General features: G+C 45.6%; 1 protein-coding gene across 4 annotated transcripts in view; it reads left to right on the plus strand.

The window, feature by feature from the left end:
- Positions 1-24,327, plus strand: part of EFCAB6 (EF-hand calcium binding domain 6) — a 252,473-nt gene that overhangs the window by 24,488 nt on the left and 203,658 nt on the right. For 3 of the 4 annotated variants that reach the window (XM_070371471.1, XM_070371470.1, XM_070371472.1), the window contains 2 exons: positions 5,737-5,948; positions 16,797-16,885. In XM_070371471.1, the coding sequence (XP_070227572.1) occupies positions 5,737-5,948; positions 16,797-16,885 (301 nt within the window). Of the gene's footprint in view, positions 1-5,736; positions 5,980-16,796; positions 16,886-24,327 lie in introns of those variants that run through there. The other variant, XM_070371473.1, reaches the window with a different exon arrangement.

Genomic DNA, 24,327 nt, shown 5'->3' on the forward strand with positions numbered 1-24,327 from the left:
ACCCCCCATGTCTCAGGGCATAGCTCATAGCCCCCCTGCCTTGCTCCCAGCTTCAGGTGCTGCCACTGCCATGTGGGAAGGCCCATGTGGATGGGTGCAGACTTGCTGTGTGCCTGAGGCTCTGGCGATACAAGTCCATGGGATCGGTCCACACGGCTGCTACATGCTTCCCATTGGTGGTTTTCTCTACGCCCCTGTCTAGGATGAATCTGCTTCTCTTCCCAAGACTTTGCGAGGAGGAAAGGAGTCCTGGGGGCTTTCTCTCCAAGGAGTGGCTGGTCCTTTCTGTTTCTTCGCATCCTCAGTTCTTTGATGGATTTCAAACCCTTCTCTCTCTCTCTTTTTTTAAAGCTTATCCTCCTGGTTCTCTTTGCTGGGGTCAGGATGACAGTCTCTGTGACTTCCTATATCCTAAATGGAAGTAAAAAATTTTGTCAATTCTCCTCCAGAAAGATCCTATCAATTCGTACTCCCACCAGCAGGTTATGCAAGTTTGGCTGTTGCTTTCATTTTAAACCAAAGAAGGCATATTAGACTTATGAAATAAAAAGTTTCCTTCAGGTAAAATCAGATCGTTTCAAATCAATATTTTCTGATACTTTAAAATTAGAATCGTTGGTTGCTAAGAAGGGGGTTCTTGGGAAGCATTGAAAATACACGTGAAAAGTCTGAAAAAAGATTTCAAGATGGAGACAGATATAAAGGGGTCCCTCCATGATGCTGGGTGCAGGAGGAGGAATTCCAGGCTGCGTGGGCAGAGGGAGAAATATTTGTCACCAGCTGACATGGGGCCCTGCAGCTCCGCCACGTGAATCAGCTGCTTCTGAGGTTCAAAGCAACAGGAACACAGAGGGAAGCAGAGAGCCGCCCCTGCACAACCAGCATCCTTGGGGACTTCAGTCCCTTCTTCTCCCCCAGGCTCTGAGCCCAGTCTTCTGCCTGTCTGACCTCTCGTAGGTAAGCATTTGGCTCCATGTCCTGAAACACCACTGCAGCAAACAGCAGCTCCATTGTGACCCCTGTCCTAAGCTCCAGGTCGCATCTGCGGTTGCCCCCTGACCTTTCTGCTTGAGCATCACCTAGCGGGCATCTCAAACACAAACTGATGGGACATCTCTTGACACCTGGCATTCTCCATCCCGGTAAAGAGCATCATCCTTTATCTAGTTCCTCAAGTGCAAGGACTTATCCTTGATTTCATTTTCTTTTCATCAGCCCTCTCCAGCTCACCAGGCCAATCTATCAGTGAGACTTTGTCAGCTGTGTTTCTAGGTTATGTCTCTAATCTGCCTCCCCCGCAAAAAAAACCCTGCCTCCACCACAACCTTGACCTTGTTCAAGTCACCGTCACTTCTTCTTGGAACTTGGAACTGCTTCCTCATTGAACTTCTCATTTCTTGCCCCTCTGTAATCTACTCTCCGCATAGCAACCAGAGTAACTTTTTACAAGCCACATATATTAATAAGATCACTCACTGCTTGAACTCTCCTGAGCCTTCCCATTGCCTTTGGAGAAAACCCCAGTCCTTGTGCAGGGATCTGAGGTGTCACCCACTCCGATCTCAGCCATCACTGCCTCCCTTTCTCGCTGGACACACGCCTCTGTCCACAGAGATCTCTTGCTCCCTGGACCCGTTAGACTCACTCTTGCTCAGGGGCTCTTTATTGGAGGCTCTTCTGCCTGTTGAGGACACTCTCACTGCAGCGCTTGACTGGCTCATTCTGTCCGTCTGGTTTCAGCTCATCAGACTACCCAGAGAGGCTCCCCCCAACTCCCCTACCTGAGACAGCTCCCCGGCCGCCCTCACCTCCGTGGTCTGTCCTGCTGCCTGTAAGCACTTGGCACCATCTACTGTTACATCATCATCTATTTTCTGTTTCTCCTCCTGCTTCTCTCTTCTGGAGTCTATCTAAGCTTTCCAAGAGCAGAGCTTCCTGTCTTACTCACGGCAGTCCCGCCAGTGCCTAGAGCAGCGCTGGCCTGTGACAGGTGCTCAGAAATACCTTTTGAATGAATGAATTCCACATCCTTTCAAGCCAATGTTTCGAAAGGGTCTCTTCTCTTCCTGCCTGCCTTCTTTCCTGAGGCTCCCACACAGCCAGTCCCCACACCTGGATCTCCAGCACCACCCACTATGACCTCTAGATTTGTGTATTCAGTTTTCGAATGGACATCCCCACTTGGATATCCCAAACCGAGCTCCTTAGCTTTCCTGCAGACTTTTCTGTTCCAAGTGTGCATTGTTATGAATAAACTCCCCCAAACACAGAGGCTCGAAACCTCAACCATCACGTGTTCTGCTCACAGATCTACAGTTAGGTCCCAGGGATGGCTTGTCTCTGCTCTTTGCACTTCAGTGGGGGAGGTGCCAAGGCGGGGGGCAACTCGACATCTAGGGCTGGAATCTTCTGAAGGCTGGCCCTCTCGAATGGCCAACAGGTGGTGCGGGCTCTTGGCTGGAAGCTCAGCTGGGGCTGTTGGCCAGACACCTCCGCGCGGCCTCTGCGTGGCTCCCTGCCCTCCTTGCGGCGCAGCAACTGGTGTGAGCGTCTTAGGAGGGCCAGGCAGAGGCTGTAGTGCTTTCTTTGTGGCCGTGTCTCAGCAATCACATCGTGCCAGTTCTGCCTTAGCCACGGACTCATGCACATTTTAAGGGGGAGGAGTGTACACCCCACTTTCTGACGGGAGGAGAGTCAACACGATATCATAAGAGAAGCATGTGTGGTGGGCAGCTTGTGCGGCCATCTCAGACAAAACCACCAACCAACCCCATCCTCCGTATTCCTTTTCTCCCGGCTCACCCAGCCACCCACACGAACTTCGTCCTCGTCCCCTGCTCACCCAGCACATCACATCAGAGTGTTCTGTGGACCTCCTCTATCTTAACCGCTCTTTTATTCACCCCTGCGTTGCACCCACTGACCATCACAGTAGTGTAGACCTCCCTTGAGACTCATCTGAGCTGGCTGTAATCACCCAGCACGTCTTCCACCACCCCTCTCCTCCCCCTTCTGTTTCTCTCCCATGTGATACCAGAGTGAAGTTTAAGAATGAAAGAGGGCTTCCCTGGTGGTCCAGTGGCTAAGACTCTGCACTCCCATTGCATGGGGCCCGGGTTCGATCCCTGCTCAGGGACCTAGATCCTAAATGCTGCAACTAAGAGTTCTCATGCTGCAAGTAAAGGTCCCACGTCCCACAACAAAGATGGGAGAACCCTTGTGCTGCACCTAACACCTGGCTTAGCCGAATAAATCAATATTTGAGAATGAAGATTGGGCCGTGTCACCCTCTCAGTGACAGTCCTGCTGTGGCATCTCACAGCCAGAGCGCAAGGCCAGAGGACAGGGCCGCCTGCCTTGGCTCCTTCTGACTTTCCCAGTCTCCTCTCCTGGCCGAGGTCTGCTCTGTGCAGCCCCTCCCCTGGCCGTCCTCCACAGCAGCCACACTTCCAACCCCCTATCTTGCTTTCGAGGAACACAGCCTTGCAGTGGAAATGTCACTGTGTCCTCTAAGATTTTCCTGAGACCCTCATCCGGTCACCTCAAACCAGCCATCTACGTTCAGGGTCTCCAGTGTTATCCCTGTTAAATGATCCCCTGCCTGGAGGTCGCTGTGGCCGTTGTGAGCAAGAGGAACCCCCAGCACTGGGCACAGGCCTCGTGTGTGCACAGAGAGCAAGCTTCAGGGAAGGCGGGCACTGGGGTGACGGCCTGTGAAGCCCCTGGAAGGACGGAGTGGTCCCTGGATCCTGCCACATTGCTCCTCCTGAGCTGAGGGCACCTGGGAGCTCTTCACGGCAGTGGGGGTGCTGGTAGGTCCTCTGTTACTGCCTCAAACAGAAGGCAGCTCAGTCACCCTGCAGCTGTGAGCAGGCCCCTCGCTGCCTCTGGGAAGGTCCATGCTGGCACTCCGAATCTGTTGATATCATCTGGCCCAGGTCACCCCAAGGCTAAAGCCATCGTGTCCACGTGCCAGAAAGGTTCCACTGCTTGATGAGAAATTCTCGTTTCAAGGGAAATACCGAGTCACTCTCTCCAAGCCCCTGCTTGTGAATGATTTGACGAAAAATGCAGCAACGTTCAAGACATTTCACATGACCGGAGTTTACTGCGTAAAACAGAGGTACTAAATGGACTGTGGTCACCAAGATGAAAAGTGAATACAATGGTCTGAAGATTTATGTGATGCTGGAGAGGATGTGGAGAAAAGGGAACCTTCCTGCACTGTCAGTGGGATGTAAATCGGTGCAGCCACTGTGGAAAACGGTATGGAGGTTCCTCAGAAAACTGAAAGTGGGAGTTACCGTGTGATTCAGCAGTCCTACTCCTGGGCACATATCCGGACAAAACTGTAATTCCAGAATTATTCATGCACCCCAGTGTTCATAGTAGCGCTATTCACAATAGCCAAGACATGGAAACGACGTAAGCAACCTACATTTTATAGATACAGTGAGTGAGTGAGTGAGTGAAGTCGCTCAGCCACGTCCGACTCGCTGTGGCCCCATGGACTGGAGCCTGCCACGCTCCTCCAACCGGGGGACTCTCCAGGCAAGAGTACTGGAGTGGGTTGCCATTTCCTTCTCCAGGAGATCTTCCCAACCCAGGGGTTGAAACCGGGTCTCCTGCATTGTAGGCAGACACTTTAGCGTCTGAGCCACCAGGAAATCCTATATATATATAAAATATATATATAGTCCTATATATATAAATATAAAATATATATATATATATGGAGTGCTACTCAGCCGTAAAAGGAATGAAATAATTCCATCTGCAGCAACATGGATACAGCTAGATGGACGTGAGTCTCAGTGAACTCCGGGAGTTGGTGATGGACAGGGAGGCCTGGCGTGCTGTGATTCATGTGGTTGCAAAGAGTCGGACATGACTGAGCGACTGATCTGATCTGATATATAAAATATATATATATAGTCTTATATATATAAATATATATATATATGGAGTACTACTCAGCCATAAAAGAGAATGAAATAATTCCATCTGCAGCAACATGGATACAGCTAGAGATTTTCATACTAAGTGAAGTAAGTCAGAGAAAGACAAATATGTACCACTTATACATGGAATCTAAAACATAACACAGTGAACCCATCTATGAAACAAACAGAATTATGGACACAGAGAGCAAACTGATGGTTGCCGAGGGGTGGGGGTTGGGGGGGTAGAGAGGGAGGTTGGGGTTTGCAGATGCAAACAACATCAGGTCCTGCTGTGTGGCACAGGGAGCTATATTCCATATCCTATGACACGGTAATGGAGGGGAATAAAAAAAAGAATGTGTGCGCATATGAGTATATAACTGAATCCCTTTGCTGTACAGCAGTAATTAACCTAATACTTTAAATCAACTAATGCTTCGATAAAAAATAAATTTGAAAGAAAAAGCTTTATTTGCGATGACATTAATTCTTAACTAGGTTTTAACTCCAATATCCAGTGACATAGGTCCTTTCTAGGGAAGAATCTTTGCCTTTTTCTTTCTTTCTAATGTGACTGCTATTGTCTATATTGATTGAAGTGTAAATTTCAGAGGTGAAGACAATGACTGCAGATTTGCCATTGCGGGTCATCTGCTTATAAACCTAGATATGGTAGAAGAAACACTGTTTTAGAAGTCTGCTGGGTCCTAGTACGCAGTGAAGTAGTTTTCATCATCGTAGCCTTAAGCACGTCCAGTAAATAGCTCTCTCTCTCTCTCTCTCTCTCTCACAGCCACAACTGTTGCAAATCCAATACTGTCGTCCTTAGATGTTAAACGGATTTTATTTCAAAAAATTACCGAGAAAGGAGATGAGTTGAAGAGAGCCTTTCACCTGCTCGACACCGCTAACAACATGACGGTGACCAAGAGTGAACTGCGGAGGGTCATCACAACCTTCCTGCTGCCTCTCACGAGAGAACAGTTTCAGGATGTTCTGGCTCAGGTATCAGGCGAAGGAGACTTGGAAGCACCCGGTATGCGGTGGGGAGATGCAGGAGAGGACGGGGCACATGACCTAGCCTGGCTTTCCCCGCGCTGTCCCACAGAGAGTTTCACTTGTCACAGTTGAGTGGAGTCCTGGCAGGTTTGGGCCACCACCGTGTGCTTGGGTCGTATTTTGCACGCAGCACTATTATAGCCATTCTCTTTTATTTTTTTTTTTAAGACTTCCATATACACAATATTTGGGGGACTTCCGTGATGGTCCAGTGGCTAAGACTCTATGCTCCCAATGCAGGGGGCCAGGTTCGATCACTGGTCAGGGAAACAGATCCCCCCACCCCACCCCGCATGTCACAACTGAGTTCACAAGCGTAACTAAAAATGACCCCATGGGTGGCAGTGAAGCTCTGTTCATTTAAAAAAATATTTTTCCTGTCTGTTTTGCAGATTACATAATATCCATTGATCTGTCTTCAAATTCACTGACTCTTTCTTAGCATCTCCATTCTGTTATTAAGTCTATTCAGTGAACTTTTAACTTTAGACATTGTATTTTTCAGTTCTAGAATTTCCATTTGGTTCTTTTTTATAACTGCTATTTATCTGCTTAGATTTATTGATTTTCTTTCAATTATGAACATATTTCTTGTAACTCATTGAGCATATTTTAAATAGCTGCTTTAAAGTCCTTGTCTGGTAATTCTCATCTCGGGGTTGGCCTGTTTTGATTTTTTTTTTTTCTTGAGAAGGGTCACATTACTCTGGTCCTTCATTTAAAAAAATCTTTTTTTATTTTTTAAATTATCGAAGCACAATAGCACATTTAATGGAGATTTGGAACATACAGAACAAAGTTACATATAGTTCTACTATATATTACAATTATTTTTTCAGTAGATAAGTTAAAATTTTAGTTGGAGTTTCAATATCAAGCTCTTAAAAATTAATATAATGAATAGACAGAAAAGTACGAGGGGATAGTAGACCTGAAAAGCACTATGAACCAATTCAACATAATTGAGATGTATACAGTTTTCACACAACAGCAAGATACAAATTCTATTCAAGTTCCCATAAACTATATACCAGGGACATAAAACAAGGTGCAAGAATTTCATGGTCTAAAGGTTTGAAATCATACTGTCCTCTTATCACTGTGGAATTATGTTAGAAATCAGTATCAAAAGATATTTGAAAATAACCCACATATTTTCAAGGGCAATGTATCCTTTACCAAAAGATCTTTGACTTAGGCATTGAAAGGCTCAATAAAGTTAAAAGACTGAAAAAATACAGAGGGTGATTGCAGAGAAGAAAGCATTTAAATGAGAAATTCATACCAAAATGATAAATTAATATCAAAGATACTTTAAAAACCCCCATGTATTTGGAAATTAAATGTCCACTTTTAAATGATGGGTATATCTAAGAGGCCATAACATGGAAAATTAGAAAATAATTGTAACTAAAAATGAAAAGAGAATTTATCAGAATTTGTTGCATGCAGCTGAAGCTGCTCAATGCGACTAAATGCAATGTGGAGTCTTGAATTAGGTATGAAAACAAATAGTTGGTCCTTCACTGTTGAGTGTATTTGAATTATATCCCAGACTAATGGTTTTCAATAGAAACATAATGTGAAGCACATATGTAATTTAAAATGTTCTGGTAGCTACATTACAAAGAAAAAAAGAAATAAGTGGAATTAGTTTTAATAATATTTTTGTTTGACCAAAATGTCTCATTTCCACATGTCATCACTATTCAAAATCGGTGGTAAAATATTTTCCATTCTTTTCTGTGTACCAAGTCTACAAGGCCTGGTGTGTACTTAGAGCAGACCCCAGTTCAGACACCACATTTCCATTAGAAATACTTTATCTGTATCTTATTATTGTTGTTCAGTCGCTCAGTCGTGTCTGACTGTGACTTCCTGAACTACAGCACGCCACACTTCCCTATGCATTACCATCTACTGGGGTTTCCTCGAACTCTTGTCCATTGAGTTAGTGATGTCGTCCAACCATCTCATCTTCTGTTGCTCGCTTCTCTTCTTGCCCTCAATCTTCCCAGCATCAGGGTCTTTTCCAATGAGTCAGCTCTTTGCATTAGGTGGCCAAAGTATTGGAGCTTCAGCATCAGTCCTTCCAATGAATATTCAGGGTTGATATCCTTTAGGATTGACTAGTTTGATTTTCTTGCAGTCCAAAGGACTCTCAAGAGTCTTCTCTAGCACCACTGTTCAAAATTCTTTGATGCTCAGCCTTCTTTATGGTCCAACTCTCACATCCATACATGACTACTGGAAAGACCATAGCTTTGACTATACAGACCTTCGTCGGCAAAGTGATGTCTCTACCTTTTTTTTTTTTAACCTGTATTGAGATTTCATAAAATTTGCAGTTGAAATACTAATTTCACGTAGTTATTCCAAACATAAGAATTTTCCAAAAACGAGCTTACTTTTAGAATTTAAATTAATTAACATTAAAGGTAACCGCTCGTTTCCTCAATTGCCCTGGCCGTGATCCACGTGCTTTGGAGTCGCATGTGGCTCTGGCTGTTGATTACACAGCGTGGTACCCTGGAGACACTGGATTCTGTTATACTGACTCCTTCAACTGTCAATGCCTTTACTTTGGCACGGCAGTCAGCTTCCAAATTCTTTCTTGCCTGCAGCGGGCAGTCATTCATATCTTGGTTCAGCTCTTTTGTCTTTTTTAAAAAGATTTTATTTATTTTTAATTGGAGTATGGTTTCTTTATATTATGTTGGTTTTGCCATACATTAACATGAGTCAGTCATAGGTACACATATGTCCCCTCCCTCTTGAGCCTCCCTCCCACCCTGCACCCCGTCCCACCCTTCTAGGCTGTCACAGAGTGCTGGGTCGGGCCCCGTTTGTTATACAGCAGCTCTCCATTAGCTGTCCGTTTCACGTACGGTGGTGTATGTCCCCACGCTACTCTCTCCATTCGTCCCACCCTCTCCTTTCCCCACTGTATCCGCAAGTCTGTTCTGTGTGTCCGCGTCTCCATTCCAGCCCTGCAGATAGGTTCATCAGTACGTCCTTCTAGAATCCATATATATGTGTTAATATACAATATTTGTTTTTCTCTTTCTGACTTACTTCACTCCATGTAATAGGCTCTAGGTTCATCCACCTCATTAAAACTGATTCAAATGCATTCCTCTTTATGGCCAAGTAATATTCCGTTGTGTACATGTACTCCAACTTCTTTCTCCGTTCATCTGCTGATGGACATCTAGGCCACTTCCGTGTCCTAGCTATCGTAAATAGTGCTGCAGTAAACACGGGGGCACGTGTGTCTTTTTCAATGATTTCCTCAGGGTCTGTGCCCAGTAGTAGGGTTGTCGGGTCATGTGGTAGTTTCATCCCTAGTTTTTTAAGGACTCTCCATACTGTTCTCCGGAGGGGCTGTATCAATTTTCACTCCCACCTCTTTTGTCTTTAGCTGGGACTCTTCACATGTGACCTGCACACGCATGGTTCAGGCGTCAGCTGGAATGTGGACAGGGTGTGTATACAGAAGGTGGGGCTCCTCCTCTCTCTCTCTCCTGTCTCAGATCCCCCTCACATTGCTAATGGCTGTGGTTGCTTTGGGTTCAGTGTGTTGGTTCTTCAGGCCAGAAAGACAGTCGGGTTTTGGTGGGGTGAGCTGCTTCGTGCTGGCCACTGACTGTGGCCACTCAGGTTCAAAGCCATTAAGAACAGGAAACTCTGTACTTGTCCTTTCTTCTGAAGTTTTAAAGGTTTTTCCTCCAACACCTGCCTGCTTTCTTTCACTCTCCTGAGCCTTTAGATAGTTCTTTTTTTGTATTTTGACAGAGTCTACAGGGGACTGTGGGAGGTTAGTCTGTTCAGAGCTTTCTCTGCCACAACTTCTGCTACTTTGTTTTAAAAAAGCAGTCCCAGAGTTAGGGACCAGTTGGAAGTATACTGCAAAGAACAATTGTTTTTCCTAAGCCATTTAGAAGGAAGCTGCTTCATTACCTCAAGTATCTCAGTGTTCAGTTCAGTTCAGTTCAGTCGCTCAGTCGTGTCCGACTCTGTGTGACCCCATGGACTGCAGCACGCCAGGCCTCCCTGTCCATCACCAACTCCCGGAGTCTACCCAAACCCATGTCCATCAAGTTGGTGATGCCATCCAATCATTTCATCCTCTGTCGTCCCCTTCTCCTCCTGCCTTCAATCTTTCCCAGCATCAGGGTGTTTTCCAATGAGTCACCTCTTCACATCAGGTGGCCAAAGTATTGGAGTTTCAGCTTCAACAGCAATCCTAATGAACTCTCAAGACTGATGTCCTTTTGGGTGGACTGGTTGGATCTCCTTGCATGTTTCCTTAAAACCAGCCCTGTTCTGTACTCCCACAATGCAACCATAATGGTAAAGACAGTAACGTCAAATCACAACGACTGCCTCAGCCCCGGACCCAGGTCACAGTTGTGCAGCGCATCTGGCAAGTCTCCTTCCATCTGGACGTTTTGCAGTCTGTCCTTAGTTTTGAGGACCGTAACACTTTGAAGATTGCAGACCCGTTATTTTGTAAAGTGTCCCCAACTTGAGTTTGTCAGATGGTAGGTGTTTCCCGATGGCTAGATTGAGGCCTGCATCTTCGGCAGGAATGTCGCAGAAGCCTCACTGTGCTCGCCTCGTGACCTTTTGCTAGGTTGCAGGTGACTTCCGCCTGTCCCATCACTGCTGCTGTTCACTGCGGTCTCTCCACTAAGGTGGGAGCTGTCAGATCCCCCTTTCTTTTCCCAGCGGAATGTTCTTTATACTGTGTAATTAATAAGCAGTTTGTAGGAGACATCTTGGAAGCTGTGTAGATGTGTCATTCCTCACCAAGCTTCATATATTCTTTATTGTTTATATATTTTCAGGGACTTGAGATTTCCTGTTTTAATAAGTGGGTTATGATCCATTGCTTTCATTATTTATTTTGATATTTAAATTGTCCCTAATTTAGCCACAAAGGCACCTTCATGCTGGTTTCTGTGTCCTTTTGACGTGTCCCTAGCATTTTTGGAGCACTTTCTGACTTCCTGATGCAAGATGTTACAAGCTCACCTGTACTTTCCATGCTCAGTCCTGGAATCATCTGTCTCTCCAAAGAGCGCTGGTTCTTTTTAATGCAAACAGGCATCCGGAATCCGGGATCTAGGCAGCAGGGCTGCTCATTGCTCCTGGACGCTACTGCTCCGGGCCCTCTAAGTGGGCAGAGCTCCAGGGGCCTGTTCCATATGCACATCCCTATACACACATGTGCGTGTGTGTGTGCTCAGTCACTCAGTCAGGCCCGACTCTGTGACCCCAGGGATTGCAGCCGCCAGTCTCCCCCATCCGTGGGACAGATCAGGCGAGCGCACTGGAGTGGGTTGCCATTTCCTCCTCCAGGGGATCTTCCCAACCCAGGGACTGAACCCGCTTGTTTCACTTATTTGAATGTGCTGGCATGTGACTCATCACCCATCTCCCATCTCCAGCGCCCACACACCCAGGTGGATGCCCTCTGCCCGCCGTGTGGGTGCGCTCCCTGGCTCTGGACCAGGCTCCCTGACATGGCAGACACCACGTGTCTCTGCCCCGTCTAATGACTGCAGGACTGAATTGTGAGGGGCAGACAGGGAAGAAGGGAAGGGGGAGGAAGGTGAAGAGCTTTCCTCCTCTTCTTTTAAAAAATGTTTCCCCTTTATTCGCTTCCAGAATCTCAGAAATAATATATATTGATTCTTTCACCTTTCACTATTTATTATATCCACATTTTAAATAAGAGCTTTACTGAGATACGATTCACATATCATAAAATTCAGCACTTAACAGTGGACGGGTCTGTGGGGTTTTCCGGTGATTTCATTTGTTGATTATTCTGGCTGTGCTGGTCTTCGCTGCTGCACAGGCTCTTCTCTGGCTGTGGGGAGCAGGGGCCACTCCCTAGTTGCGGTGCGTGGGCTTCTCCCTGTGGCGGCTCCTCTTGTTTCAGAGCACGGGCTTTCGGGCACTCGGACTTCAGGAGCTGTGGCCGTGGGCTCAGTGGCTGCAGTTCCCAGGCTCGAGAGCACAGGTTCAGTAGTCCTGTTGCGTGGCTTAGCTGCTGTGAGGCTTGTGGATCTTCCTGGACCAGGGATTGAACCGGTGACTCCTGTGCTGGCAGGCAGATTCCTTCCCACTGAGCCACCAGGGAAACCCCCGAGGTTTTTAATATGTTCACAGAGTGATTCACAATCACCACTATCTAATTCCGGAACATTTCATCATCCCTAAAAGAAACTTTCGTATTCCTTAGCAGTTACTCTGCACTCCCCCTTCCCCTAATCCCTGACAACCACTAATCTACTCTGTGTCTTAATAGATTGTGTAGTCTGGCTATTTCATAAAAAGGAATAATGTAGTGTATGATCTTTGGTGTGTGGCTTCTTTTACTCAGCATAATGTTTAGTTCTGCTGAACATCCATGCTGCAGCATGAATTGGTACTTCGCTCCTTGCTATGACTGAATGGTGCTCCGCTGCATGGAGACAACGCAGCCTCTTTAGCGTCAGGTGATGGGCCTTTGGGTTGTCTCCACGTTTTGGCTTCTGTGAACAGCGCTGCTGGGACTTCCACGTACAAGTTTTTATGTGGACATATGTTTTCACTTCTCTTGGGTACGTACCTAGGAGTGGAAGTGCTGTGTCGTGTGGTAATGTTCTCTTGCTTTTAAAGAACATTTGTCCTCACAAACATCGCATCCGTTTCATCACAAGCTTGATTGAACTGATCTTTTCTTTATACCAAATGGAAAGTGAAAATATTATTTCCTGCTAATGTCTCCCTATATTCATGATCTAATGTTAATTTAAAATTTTGACAGCCTCCCAAGCTAATCAGCTATGCAGGAAGAGGAACAGCACAGAAAATGTGAAATGTGGATCCGTTTTTTTAAAAGCGACATCTGTTTTAAAAAGAAGTCACTGAGAACTGTAGAACTTCAGAGCCTTTACATAACAGGTTCACGTGGTCTGTCTTACTATCAGCGTGTGTTTCTAGAACCTTGAGCTCTCGTGACCCATGCATAAACCCAGGAGATCGGAGTGCAGTGCCTTCACAGGAGGCCAGGTTCACTGGGAAAGCAGGGCAGAGCTTGTCTCCCTAATCCCTGGACTTCACAGGGTGTGTGACCTTTCTAGGTCTTTTAATGACTAATCCACGTGGTGATACCCAACTTTCTTTTTCAATGGTCAATATAAGCCTAACTGGCAATGTATAAAACTGGTAAAATAGTTCATGGAAATCTTAAAAATTAGAAAAGAGGGGGCTTCCCTGGTGGCTCAGTGGTAAAGAATCCACCTGCCAATGCAGGAGACACGGGTTCAATCCCTGATCTGGGAAGATCCCGCATGCCGTGGAGCATCTAAGCCCGTGCACAACTGCTGAGCCTGTGCTCCAGAGCCTGGGAGCCGCAACTACTGAAGCCCTCTCACCCTGGAGCCTGTGCTCCACAACAACAGAAGCCACTTCCACGAGAAGCCTGCTCACCACAACTCGAGAGGAGCCCCCGCTGCCTACAACTAGAGAGAAGCCCGCCCAGCTGTGAAGACCCAGTACAGCCAGAGATAAAGTAAATAAAAATTTACAAAATGCATTAAAAATTAGAAGAGAATTTCCCAGTTTTAGTGAATTTATTTTAGCTGTAATTTTATCTTAAGAACCGTGTCAAGAGTGTTTGAATGTCAGGGTGATGATAGACGAGGCATTGTTTGTTAGCCACCCTGTTCCTTAGTTTCATTAATAGTGATATGAATTGTTTTAAATGTGTCTCAGTCTCTGAATATCAGTATAAGTTGAACATTTTAAAGGAAGTTGCACCGGTTACTAGATGCCAGAGAAGGAAAGCAAAGTTCTATTCAGGTCTTGGTGGTTGTCCCAAGGAAAGAGAAGCCTTGGAAGGTTCTGATCAACACGCTGGACGTGCATTCACAAACTGTGCTTCGCCAGCTGCAGTCTAAGGATTTGCTTCCAGTGATTCATCAGTGGACGGTTTTGAGTCTCAAGAGATTTTTGCCAGAATCGCAAATCCTGGAGAAGTGAATCCATAGTCCAGCCTTTCCTTTTAGACTGGATCCTTGAGCTTAGTTTGGAAACTAGGCATTGCAAAAATGTATCTGCCACCTTAGAATTTGCATCAGATCACAGGTAGTACTTGTGTTCTTGCCTGGAGAATTCCATGGACAGAGGAGCCTAGTAGGCTGCAGCCCATGGGGTCACAGAGTCGGGACACGACTGAGCGACTTACACTTCACTTCACAAGTAGCACTAATTTTCCCAGGTGGTGCTAGTGGTAAAGAACCCGCCTGCCAGTGAGACAGAAGGGAGGGGGTTCAACCCTTGGGTCGGGAAGATCCCCTGGAAGAGGAGGGCACGGCAACCCACTGCAGTACTCTTGCCTGGAGAATCCCCATGGACAGGGGAGCCTGGCGGGCTACAGTCCCTGGGGTTGGAAAGAATTGGACATGACTGAAGCACCTTGGCACGCACGCACAAGTAGCAACATGAAATGTGACAAAAACCTCAACGGTTGATGGACTTTTTTTTTTTTTTTTCCCCATAAGGTGGTTAGTGTAGTGAAATGAGCTTGGGCTCTGGAGCCACAGATTTCTGTGCTGTGCGGGGAGGTCATTCCTCTGCTCTGTGAAATGTGGAAGGTTTCAGCTTCCTCAGAAGGTGGTCTGGGGCTGGATGAGTTAGAACTAAGAGCAGTGTCTGTGCCCGTTTACGAAGTATGAGCCCCTTCACCGTCAGCTTCCTCCCTTCCGCATTAACGCTCATCACTGCTGAGACCAGGGGGCATCCAGTCTGGGAAACTGCACGTTTAATCTGTCCTTGCCCTTCTTCTGTGGGACTTGGGAACCTCTGAGGTGCCTACCCAAGTTGTATCTGCTGAAAACCACCCTGTCAGAAGTCAGAGTCCTGGTGTCCTTTCCAGGAAAAGGCTTTGCAGAGGCCCACCCTGTGAGCCACTCTCCCCACAGTCCCATGTCCTAGTTATACATGTTTTAAACAGTAAAGGGAAACGTGTCCTTTGGGGAAGACCGAGATAACTGTGCTAGGCTTTGAGGCTGGAATTTTAAGGGCTAAGTAAATATCAGACTTGGTTGTATGGGCTCAGGAGCCATTCAGCTGTACGGGAGATTGTACTTGTGTATTTGCATGAAGCTTAAAATATATATTTATATTGATTGTGTGTTTATTTTAATTTTAGTTTCACATGCTTTCTGGGGAAATAATTTTTTCACTTTTTTTAAAAAATTGGCTTTTTATTTAAAAGTAATTTCAAGCCTCCAGCAAGTTTGTAAAGGAAAGTATGGTACAAATAATGGCCGTTTACCCTTGCCCAGATTTTTCAACTGTGAACATTTAACCTCATTCGCTTCTCCTGTAATCTTTCACTCCCTCTGTGCACATATGCAAACTATATATATTTGAAATACACAAATAATGTATGTAATTTTTTCTGAACCATTTAAGCGGAAATTGCTTATACTAATGGTGCTTTCTTTGTTTTTTGGCTGTGCTGGGTCCTCATTGCTACGCACGGGCTTTCTCTCGTGTCAGCGAGCAGGGGCCACTCTTCGTTGCGGTGTGAGAGCTTCATAGCGGTGGCTTCTCTTGCTGCGGAGCCCGGGCTCTGGGCTCTGGGCTTCGTAGTTGTGGCTCTCGGGCTCGAGAGCACAGGCTTCAGCAGTTGTGACACATGAACTTAGATGCCCCACACAACGTGGAATCTTCCTGGCCCAGGGCTCGAACCTGTGTCCCCTGCATTGGCAAGCAGATTCTTAGCCTCTGGACCACGAGGGAAGTCCTATTACTGGTCCTGTACTTCTAAATACTTCAGTGTGTATTTCTTCAAGAATAAGAACTGTTCTCTTACCTAATCATAGCACAGTTATCAACTTTGGTAAACATTGAGGTAGTAATACTTTTATTTACTCTAGAGTCCGTATTAACCCTCCTGGCCCAATGATGTCCCTTGTAGAATTTTAGATTTAAAAATGACTTTTTTCTACCTTAAAAGCATATGACTGTATAGAAAGGGTACATGATACTCAGAGGATAAATTGTGCTGTGGCCTCAGACTCTTGGGAAATATATATATATTTATACACACACACACATATATAAATACATATGTAAAATATATTAGAATATATTTCTACTACTGTTAGTTTATCTTTTTAAAAAACATTTATTTATTTGGCTGAGCTGGGTCTTAGTTGAGGCATGTGGGATCTAGTTCCCTGACCAGGGATGGAACCTAAGCCCTCTGCACTGGGAGCGAGGAGTCTTAGCCACTGGACCACCAGGGAGGGCCCTACTTTACCCTTTAGAAAGACCTGTTGTTGCTGTTCAGTCGCTCAGCTGTGTCTGACTCTCTGTGACCCTGTGGACTGCAGCACTCCAGGCTTCCCCGGCCTTCACTGTCTCTCCGAGTTTGCTCAGACTCGTGTCCATCGAGTCAGTGAGGCCATCCAACCATCTCATCCTCTGTCGTCCCCTTCTCCTCCTGCCCTCAGTCTTTCCCAGTTAGATGGACCTAGATTTTAGCTAATTCTGTAGAGGGCTTGGTGGCTTTGGTTGAGCGCAGACTGGCATTCTGGTGTGTCTGCTGCTCGTGCTTGGTTTGCTGATGGTGCCTGTCGACTCAGGCGCCTGGGCTGAGTAGCTGTAAGCGTCCTGGAGCGCCCGCCCTGCTCTGAGTGCCCTGCCCGTGTCTTGAACCCTGCTGTGCTGTCCACGGCTTGGCCCTGAACTCACTAACGAGCTGCCACTCTTCTTGTTTGGGTGTAGATCCCCCTCACCAGTTCTGGGGCTGTTCCGTACCTTGTATTCCTGTCCAGATTTGGAGGAATTGACCTGAATATCAATGTTATAAAGAGGTAAGTGTTTTGTTTTGTTTTTTTCCTCGTATGAAAATTTAAAACTTGAAGTGATGCGAGATAAGACACAAGCACATTAGAGCTAAACATGTCAACAGATACAATCCTCAGGCAAAAAATTTACTTAGAGAAGATTCTGATGTCTAAATGGTATATGTTTCAGGATAAGAGAAATAATATTGTATTCAAAGTGGAGACACAGCAAATTAAAACCAGACCAACATGTTTCACAAGTAGTGCTAGTGGTAAAGACTCTGCCTGCCAGTGCAGGAGATGCGGGGGAGTCGGGTTTGATCTCTCGGTCTGGAAGACCCCTTGGAGAAGGAAATGGCAGCCCACTCCAGTATTCTTGCCTGGGAAATCTCAGGGACAGAGGAGCCTGGAGGGCTACCGTCCATGGGGTCACAAAGGGTCAGATACAACTGCACACACCCAGCACAACATACTTCATATGCGATGCCTTTCATATTTGGAAATAAGGAATTTAATTTTTTTTTTTTTTTGCCACATTGCAAGGCTTGTGGGATCTTAGTTCCCCAGCCAGGGATGGAACATGGGCCCTGGCATTGAAAGCAGCACATCTTAACCCTGGACCACCAGGGAATTACTTGGAAATACGGAATGTAAACTTTGAAGTAAGAGTATTAAGATGCCACATTTTAAATTTGTTTTTTCCATGCATTTTTAGTGTCTTTCATTGGCTAGTGATCATATTTTTGTAGCTATAAATGAAAAAATTTTAGGAGATCTTTGTATGAGGTCCTCATAGCTGTAGCCTGAGCATGGGGCTCGTTTGCCTTATCTGCAAAACTAGAGTGCTGAAGCCTGAACTTTACTGTCTCTGTCAGCTGTTAAGTTCCTTGATGCTAGTGTACAATGTAGGAAATATTGTTTTATAGTAGAAAAATTATTGACTCAGATTATTCTGACTCTAAATGAGTAAGCTTCATTTTCTCAGGAATTGTGTAAACAATTGTGAGAGAATTAGACTTGGTTCTGAAATATTAGCACATTCTGGTATTGTGACTTTCGTGATCGAAGCCATCTTGGATATAGCTGAGTTGTGAGAATTAGTGCAGCCGTGCAGAGAGGGAAGGGGGATTGGTGATTACTGGGTACAGTTTCTGTTTTGCGAGGTGAGCAAGTCCCAGAGATCCCTTGCATAGCAGTATGGATATATTCACATTACTGAAAGTGAAAGTGAAAGTCGCTCACTCGTGTCCGACTCTTTGTGACCCCATAGACTATACAGTCCATGGAATACTCCAGGCCAGAATACTGGAGTGGGTAGCCTTTCCCTTCTCCAGGGGATATTCCCAACCCAGGGACTGAAACCAGGTCTCTGGCATTGCAGGCAGATTCTTTACCAGCTGAGCCACAAGGGAAGCCCAAGAATACTGGAATGGGTAGCCTATCCCTTCTCCAGTGGATCTTCCTGACCCAGAAATCAAACTGGGGTCTCCTGCATTGCAGGTAGATTCTTTGCCAACTGAGTGAGCTGTACAGTAAAAACAGCTAGGATGGTAACTTGTGTCCTTCCCTGGTGGCTCTGATGGTGAAAGAGTTCATCTGTGATGCAGGAGACCTGGATTCTATCCCTGGGTCAGGAAGATCATCTGGAGAAGGAAATGGCAACCCACTCCAGTGTCCTTGCCTGGAGAATCCCATGGACAGAGGACCCTGGCAGGCCACAGTCCACGGGACCACACAGAGCCAGACATGACTGAGGGACTAACACTTAAAAAAAAAAAATTCAGTGCAGCAGCTCCACCAAGAATGACAAAGTATTATCTGCTCTGGGATCAGGGACTTGTGATCTGCTGATGCTGTCTGTAAGTGATGAGCTAGGATAACTTCCAGACTCATTCAGAAGAATGACTGGTCATTTCATAGGCATATTCTTACTCTTGACATAATGAAACCATCCCCATTTGGGGGATAAGTAACATAATTTGAATATTCTTTGCTGAAAAAGCTCAACAGTTGGAAAAAACTAAAAGCAGGAGAGTTCTTTTTTGTTTTTGTTCAATTGTGAAACTTCAGTCTAATAATTTGAGATGAAAAGTATCATACATTACTTTCTTAAACACAACAGACTGAATATTTAAAGTAAATTAGAAAGATATCTGGCTTACTCATGAAGCTAAATTCTCTTTATTGTTTCAGTTCAGTTCAGTCGCTCAGTCGTATCCGAGACTCTTTGCGACCCCATGAACCACAGCACGCCAGGCCTCCCTGTCCATCACCAACTCCCGGAGTCCACCCAAACCCACGTCATTGAGTCGGTGATGCCATCCAACCATGTCATCCTCTGTCGTCCCCTTCTCCTCCTGCCCTCAATCTTTTCCAGCATCAGGGTCTTTTCCAATGAGTCAGCTCTTCGCGTCAGGTGGCCAGAGTATTGGAGTTTCAGCTTCAACATCAGTCCTTCCAATGAACACCCAGGACTGATCTCCTTTAGGATGGACTGGTTGGATCTCCTTGCAATCCAAGGGATTCTCAAGAGTCTTCTCCAACACCACAGTTCAAAAGCATCAATTCTTCAGCACTCAGCTTTCTTTATAGTCCAACTCTCACATCCATACATGACCACTGGAAAAACCATAACCTTGACTAGATGGATCTTTGTTGGCAAAGTAATGTCTCTGTTTTTTAATATGCTGTCTAGGTTGGTTATAACTTTCCTACCAAGGAGTAAGTGTCTTTTAATTTCATGGCTGCAGTCACCATCTGCAGTGATTTTGGAGCCCAGAAAAATAAAGTCAGCCACTGTTTCCCCATCTATTTGCCATGAAGTGATGGGACCGGATGCCATGATCTTATTGTTTAAGGCCATGTATTAGAGTGAATAGAAAATTCTGTTTCTAGTACTATGGTAGGCTACCTCCATGAACAACACTTCCACTGAAAACAACTAAAATGGTGGATTAAAGGTAAAATATTTTAATGCATTACTGAGCTGGCAAGAAAGGAAGTAATTCTTAGAGGCTAAGCATGCGGTAGGAACTGGAATCTAGAGAAGTTTTGTATAAAGAAGTTTTTGCCACAAAGTATTGGCCAAATCTTGGTGAATTGGTGTTTCAGTTTTGTTGGGTCTTCGGAGTGAAAGGGATAAAAGACAAAGCCTACAGGGTCTATCCAAGGTGGAAAAACCAAAGAGAAGACCAGTACATGGACAGTGGGGACCCCTATACCCTCTTGTAAGGATAATTATCAAAATATAGATCTGCATCACAGAAACCTAGCTATTTCAACACTGGCATTGGGTGAATAGAGGAAAGATTGTAATCACAAGTCAATTTTAATGAAGATCTATACCTAAAATAATGCTACCTGTGTGGTCTGAAAAGTCTCAGGCTAGGAATTTACTTAAAACTGGTCCTGGACTGGGTGTGCCCTTCAAGGGAGGGATACGTCTACAACATAGCCCTTAAAGAAAGCCACAGGTAAAGTGTCACACAGAAAACCTTGACGACACATGAAGAAATGAAGAATGAGGACCGCAAACAAATGGAAATCCTGTCCAGTAGAATCAGATCTCCAGACACTTGCCATGTTGAAACTGTCAGATACAGAATATAAAACCAGTGTTGTAATAGCTTTAAAGAAATGAAAGAATGGATTCAATACATGAATGCAAAACAAGAGGCAACAAAAATAAAGATTTGAAGAAGTACACAGTGGAACTGCTAGCACTGAAAGATAACGCCTGCTGTAGAATAAAGTTTTAGTGGATGGGTGAAAATGGTGGATTCAGCACAGCTGGAAAGAGCATTAGTGGAGTGGAAAGCAGATCTGAAGGTAGTATCCGGAATGCAGCTCAGAAACAGAGATGCAAACATGGAGGACAGGTGTAAGAACATGGGAGGTGGGCAGAGAAGGCCCAGTAATACCTCTTGTTGGGTTTCCAGATATGTGAGAGAAGGAGTAGCACAGGGACTGTATTTGAAAAGGTAACGGTTTAGAATCTCGAGCCAGATAAACAAAAAGGGATGCCTATCTAGACATATCACAGTGAAACTATAGAACATTAAAATCAAAGAGAAAATGTTGAAGGCAGGGAGAAGAAAGATGGGGTTGACTTCAGAGGAGTGACCATTAGACTGACACAGATGTCTCAACAGTGACAACGAAAGGTGTGAGTGTGTGGGAGGAGCTCTTCAGTGTGCTGAGCTAAAGTATTTGCCTTCCTAGATTTTTTTTAAAAGCTGTATTTGTAAGAATAAGAAGGAGAGCTCTTTCTGTGGGAACCCCTGGCCACCTTTCCTCCTCTTCCCACGGTGTCTGCTCACCACTGGGACCAGACTGTTTGGAAAAGGGAGCCACATCTGGTGCCTTTGCCCATGATGTTCAAGGTTACCTTTCAGCTCCATCTCGTAAACTTTCTTCACACTGACTTGCAGAAAGGGAGCCTTTGCATTGGATTATCCTTCCCAGGTGGCTCAGTGGTAAAGAACCTGCCTGCCAATGCAGGAGACACAGGAGACGCGAGTTCCATCTCTGAGTCGGGAAGATCCCCTGGGGAAGGCATTGCAACCCACTCCAGTATTCTTGGCTGGAGAATCCCATGGATAGAAGAGCCTGGTGGGCTACAGTCCACGGGATCACAAAGAGTCAGACACGACTGAGCAAGTAACACTCTCACTTTCAAAGGTTCAGACAGCATCTTTGAATTTCTAAAGATTAAAGAGAAGGCAATGGCACCCCACTCCAGTACTCGTGCCTGGAAAATCCCATGGACGGAGGAGCCTGGTGAGCTGCAGTCCATGGGGTCGATAAGAGTTGGACACGACTGAGCGACTTCACTTTCACTTTTCACTTTCATGCATTGGAGAAGGAAATGGCAACCCACTCCAGTGTTCTTGCCTGGAGAATCCCAGGGACGGGGGACCCTGGTGCGCTGCCGTCTATGGGGTCACACAGATTCGGACATGACTGAAGCGACTTAGCAGTAGCAGCAGCAGCAAACACAGCAAGAAACATTAAAAAAAAAAAACAAAAAAAAAAAGCCTGAGGATTAAATAACAACATTTCAGACAAAAACTGAGATGGTTCACCTCCTGCAGATCTTGACTAGGGAAATGCTAGAAGATGCTACCAGCGAAAGGCAGGTGATCCCACGGAAACTGCAAGGCCCTCTGTGATCTGGCTGGCCTCCCTGATGGGACTCTGCTGCTCTGCTCTCGTTCATGGTGTTCCCAAACTGAGGACATTCTTGTTGCTTCCACCTTATCACTTTTGACTGGTGCTTCCCAGTGTCTGCAGTGCTTCCACCAGATAAGCCTGTAGGTCACTCCACCCACACCCTTGAGGCTAACACACAAGTGAGACTTTCTCAACATAGAACGTGAGCTCCACAAGGGCAGGCAACTTTATCCGTTTGACTTATTGATGTATTCCAAGTCCCTAGGAGAGTGCTTGGCACAGATCAGGTGCTTAATGTGCTTCCCAGGTGGCTCAGTGGTAAAGAATCTGCCTGCCAATGCAGGAGACACAGGAGACACGGGTTCGATCCCTGGGTTGGGAAGATCCCCTGGAGTCGGAAATGGAACCCACTCTGGTATTCTTGCCTGGGAATTTCCATGAACAGAGGAGCCTGGCGCGCTGCAGCCCATCGGGTGGCAGAACAGTTGGAAATGACTTCGTGACTAAACAGCAGCAACAGAGGTGCTTAATGTATGTTTATTGAGTCAGAGGCTGCAAAAACGCCAACTGAAGTGAAGTCAAGTGAAAAGTTGCTCAGTTGCGTCTGACTCTTTGTGAACCATTTACAGACCTAAGCCAGAATACTGGAGTGGGTAGCCTTTTCCTTCTCCAGGGGATCTTCCCAACCCAAGGATCAAACCCAGGTCTCCTCCATTGCAGGCAGATTCTTTACCAGCTGAGCCACAAGGGGAAGCCCAGTGACAACCAACAAATGACATGTGTAGTCAACAGCCTGAATGACTCATGGATGTAACACTGAGGGAAGGAGGAAAAAGTGAACAAATACTTCTGTTCACATGTGAAGTTCAAAACCAGACAACTGAACTGTTTTGTTTAAGGATACATACCTAGGTGGTAAAATTATAAGAAGATAAAAGATAAATGTAAATGAAGATAAAAGTATGTCAAGGCTATGTATTATCACCTTGCTTATTTAACTTATATGCAGAGTACATCATGTGAAGTGCTGGGCTGGATGAAGCACAAGCTGGAATCAAGATTGCTGGGAGAAATATCAGTAACCTCAGATATGCAGATGACAACACCCATATGGCAGAAAGTGAAGAACTAAAGAGCCTCTTGATGAAAGTGAAAGAAGAGAGTGAAAAAGTTGGCTTAAAGCTCAACATTCAGAAAACTAAGATCACGGCATCTGGTCCCTTCACTTCATGGCAAATAGATGGGAAAACAATGGAAACAGTGGCAGACTTTGTTTTGGGGGCTCCAAAATTGCTTCAGATGGTGACTAAAGCCATGAAAAAGACGCTTACTTTTTGGAAGAAAAGTTATCACCAACCTAAACAGCATATTAAAAAGCAGAGACATTACTTTGCCAACAAAGGTCCATTTAGTCAAAGCTATAGTTTTTCCAGTAGTCATGTATGGATGTGAGAGTTAGACATAGGAAAGCTGAAGAATTGACGCTTTTGAACTGTGGTGTTGGAGAAGACTCTTGAGAGTCCCTTGGACTGCAAAGAGATCCAACCAGTCCATCCTAAAGGAAATCAGTCCTAAATATTCACTGGAAGGAGTGATGCCGAGGCTGAAACTCCAATGCTTTGGCCACCTGATGTGAAGAGCTGACTCCTTGGAAAAGACCCTGATGCTGGGAAAGATTGAAGGCAGGAGGAGAAGGGGACGACAGAGGATGAGATGGTTGGATGGCATCACCGACTCAATGGACATGAGTTTGAGCAAGCTCCAAGAGTTGGTGATGGACAAGTAAGCCTGGTGTGTGCAGTTCATGGGATTGCAAAGAGTTGAACATGACTGCGTAACTGAACTGAAAAGTAAATGATATCCAAAGTGCTAGGAGAGTGGTTACTACGAGGAGGAGAGAAAATATTTAAACTGGAGAAGGGCAGATGGGGCCTCTTTGTGTTTGGCTCTAATTCTTTAAAAACTATTTTTTAAAATTGTATTTATTTATCTGTTTTTGGCTGTGCTGGGTCTTTGTTGCTTCATGAGCTTTTTTCTAGTTGCATAGAAGGGGGCTGCTCTCTCGTTGTGATGCGCGGGCTTCTCATTGCGGTGGCTCCTGCTGTTGTGGAGCACAGGTTTGGGGCACACGGGCTTCAGCAGTTGCAGCTCCCGGGCTCTAGGGCACAGACTCAGTAGTTGTGGCACACAGGCTTAGTTGCTCCGCAGCATGTAGGATATTCCTGGACCAGGGCTCAAACTCGCTTCTTCTGCATTGGCAGGCAGTTTCTTTACCTCTGAGCCACCAGGGAAGCCCC

Source organism: Bos mutus, chromosome 5 (assembly GCF_027580195.1).
Source record: "Bos mutus isolate GX-2022 chromosome 5, NWIPB_WYAK_1.1, whole genome shotgun sequence".
Lineage (NCBI taxonomy): Eukaryota > Metazoa > Chordata > Mammalia > Artiodactyla > Bovidae > Bos > Bos mutus.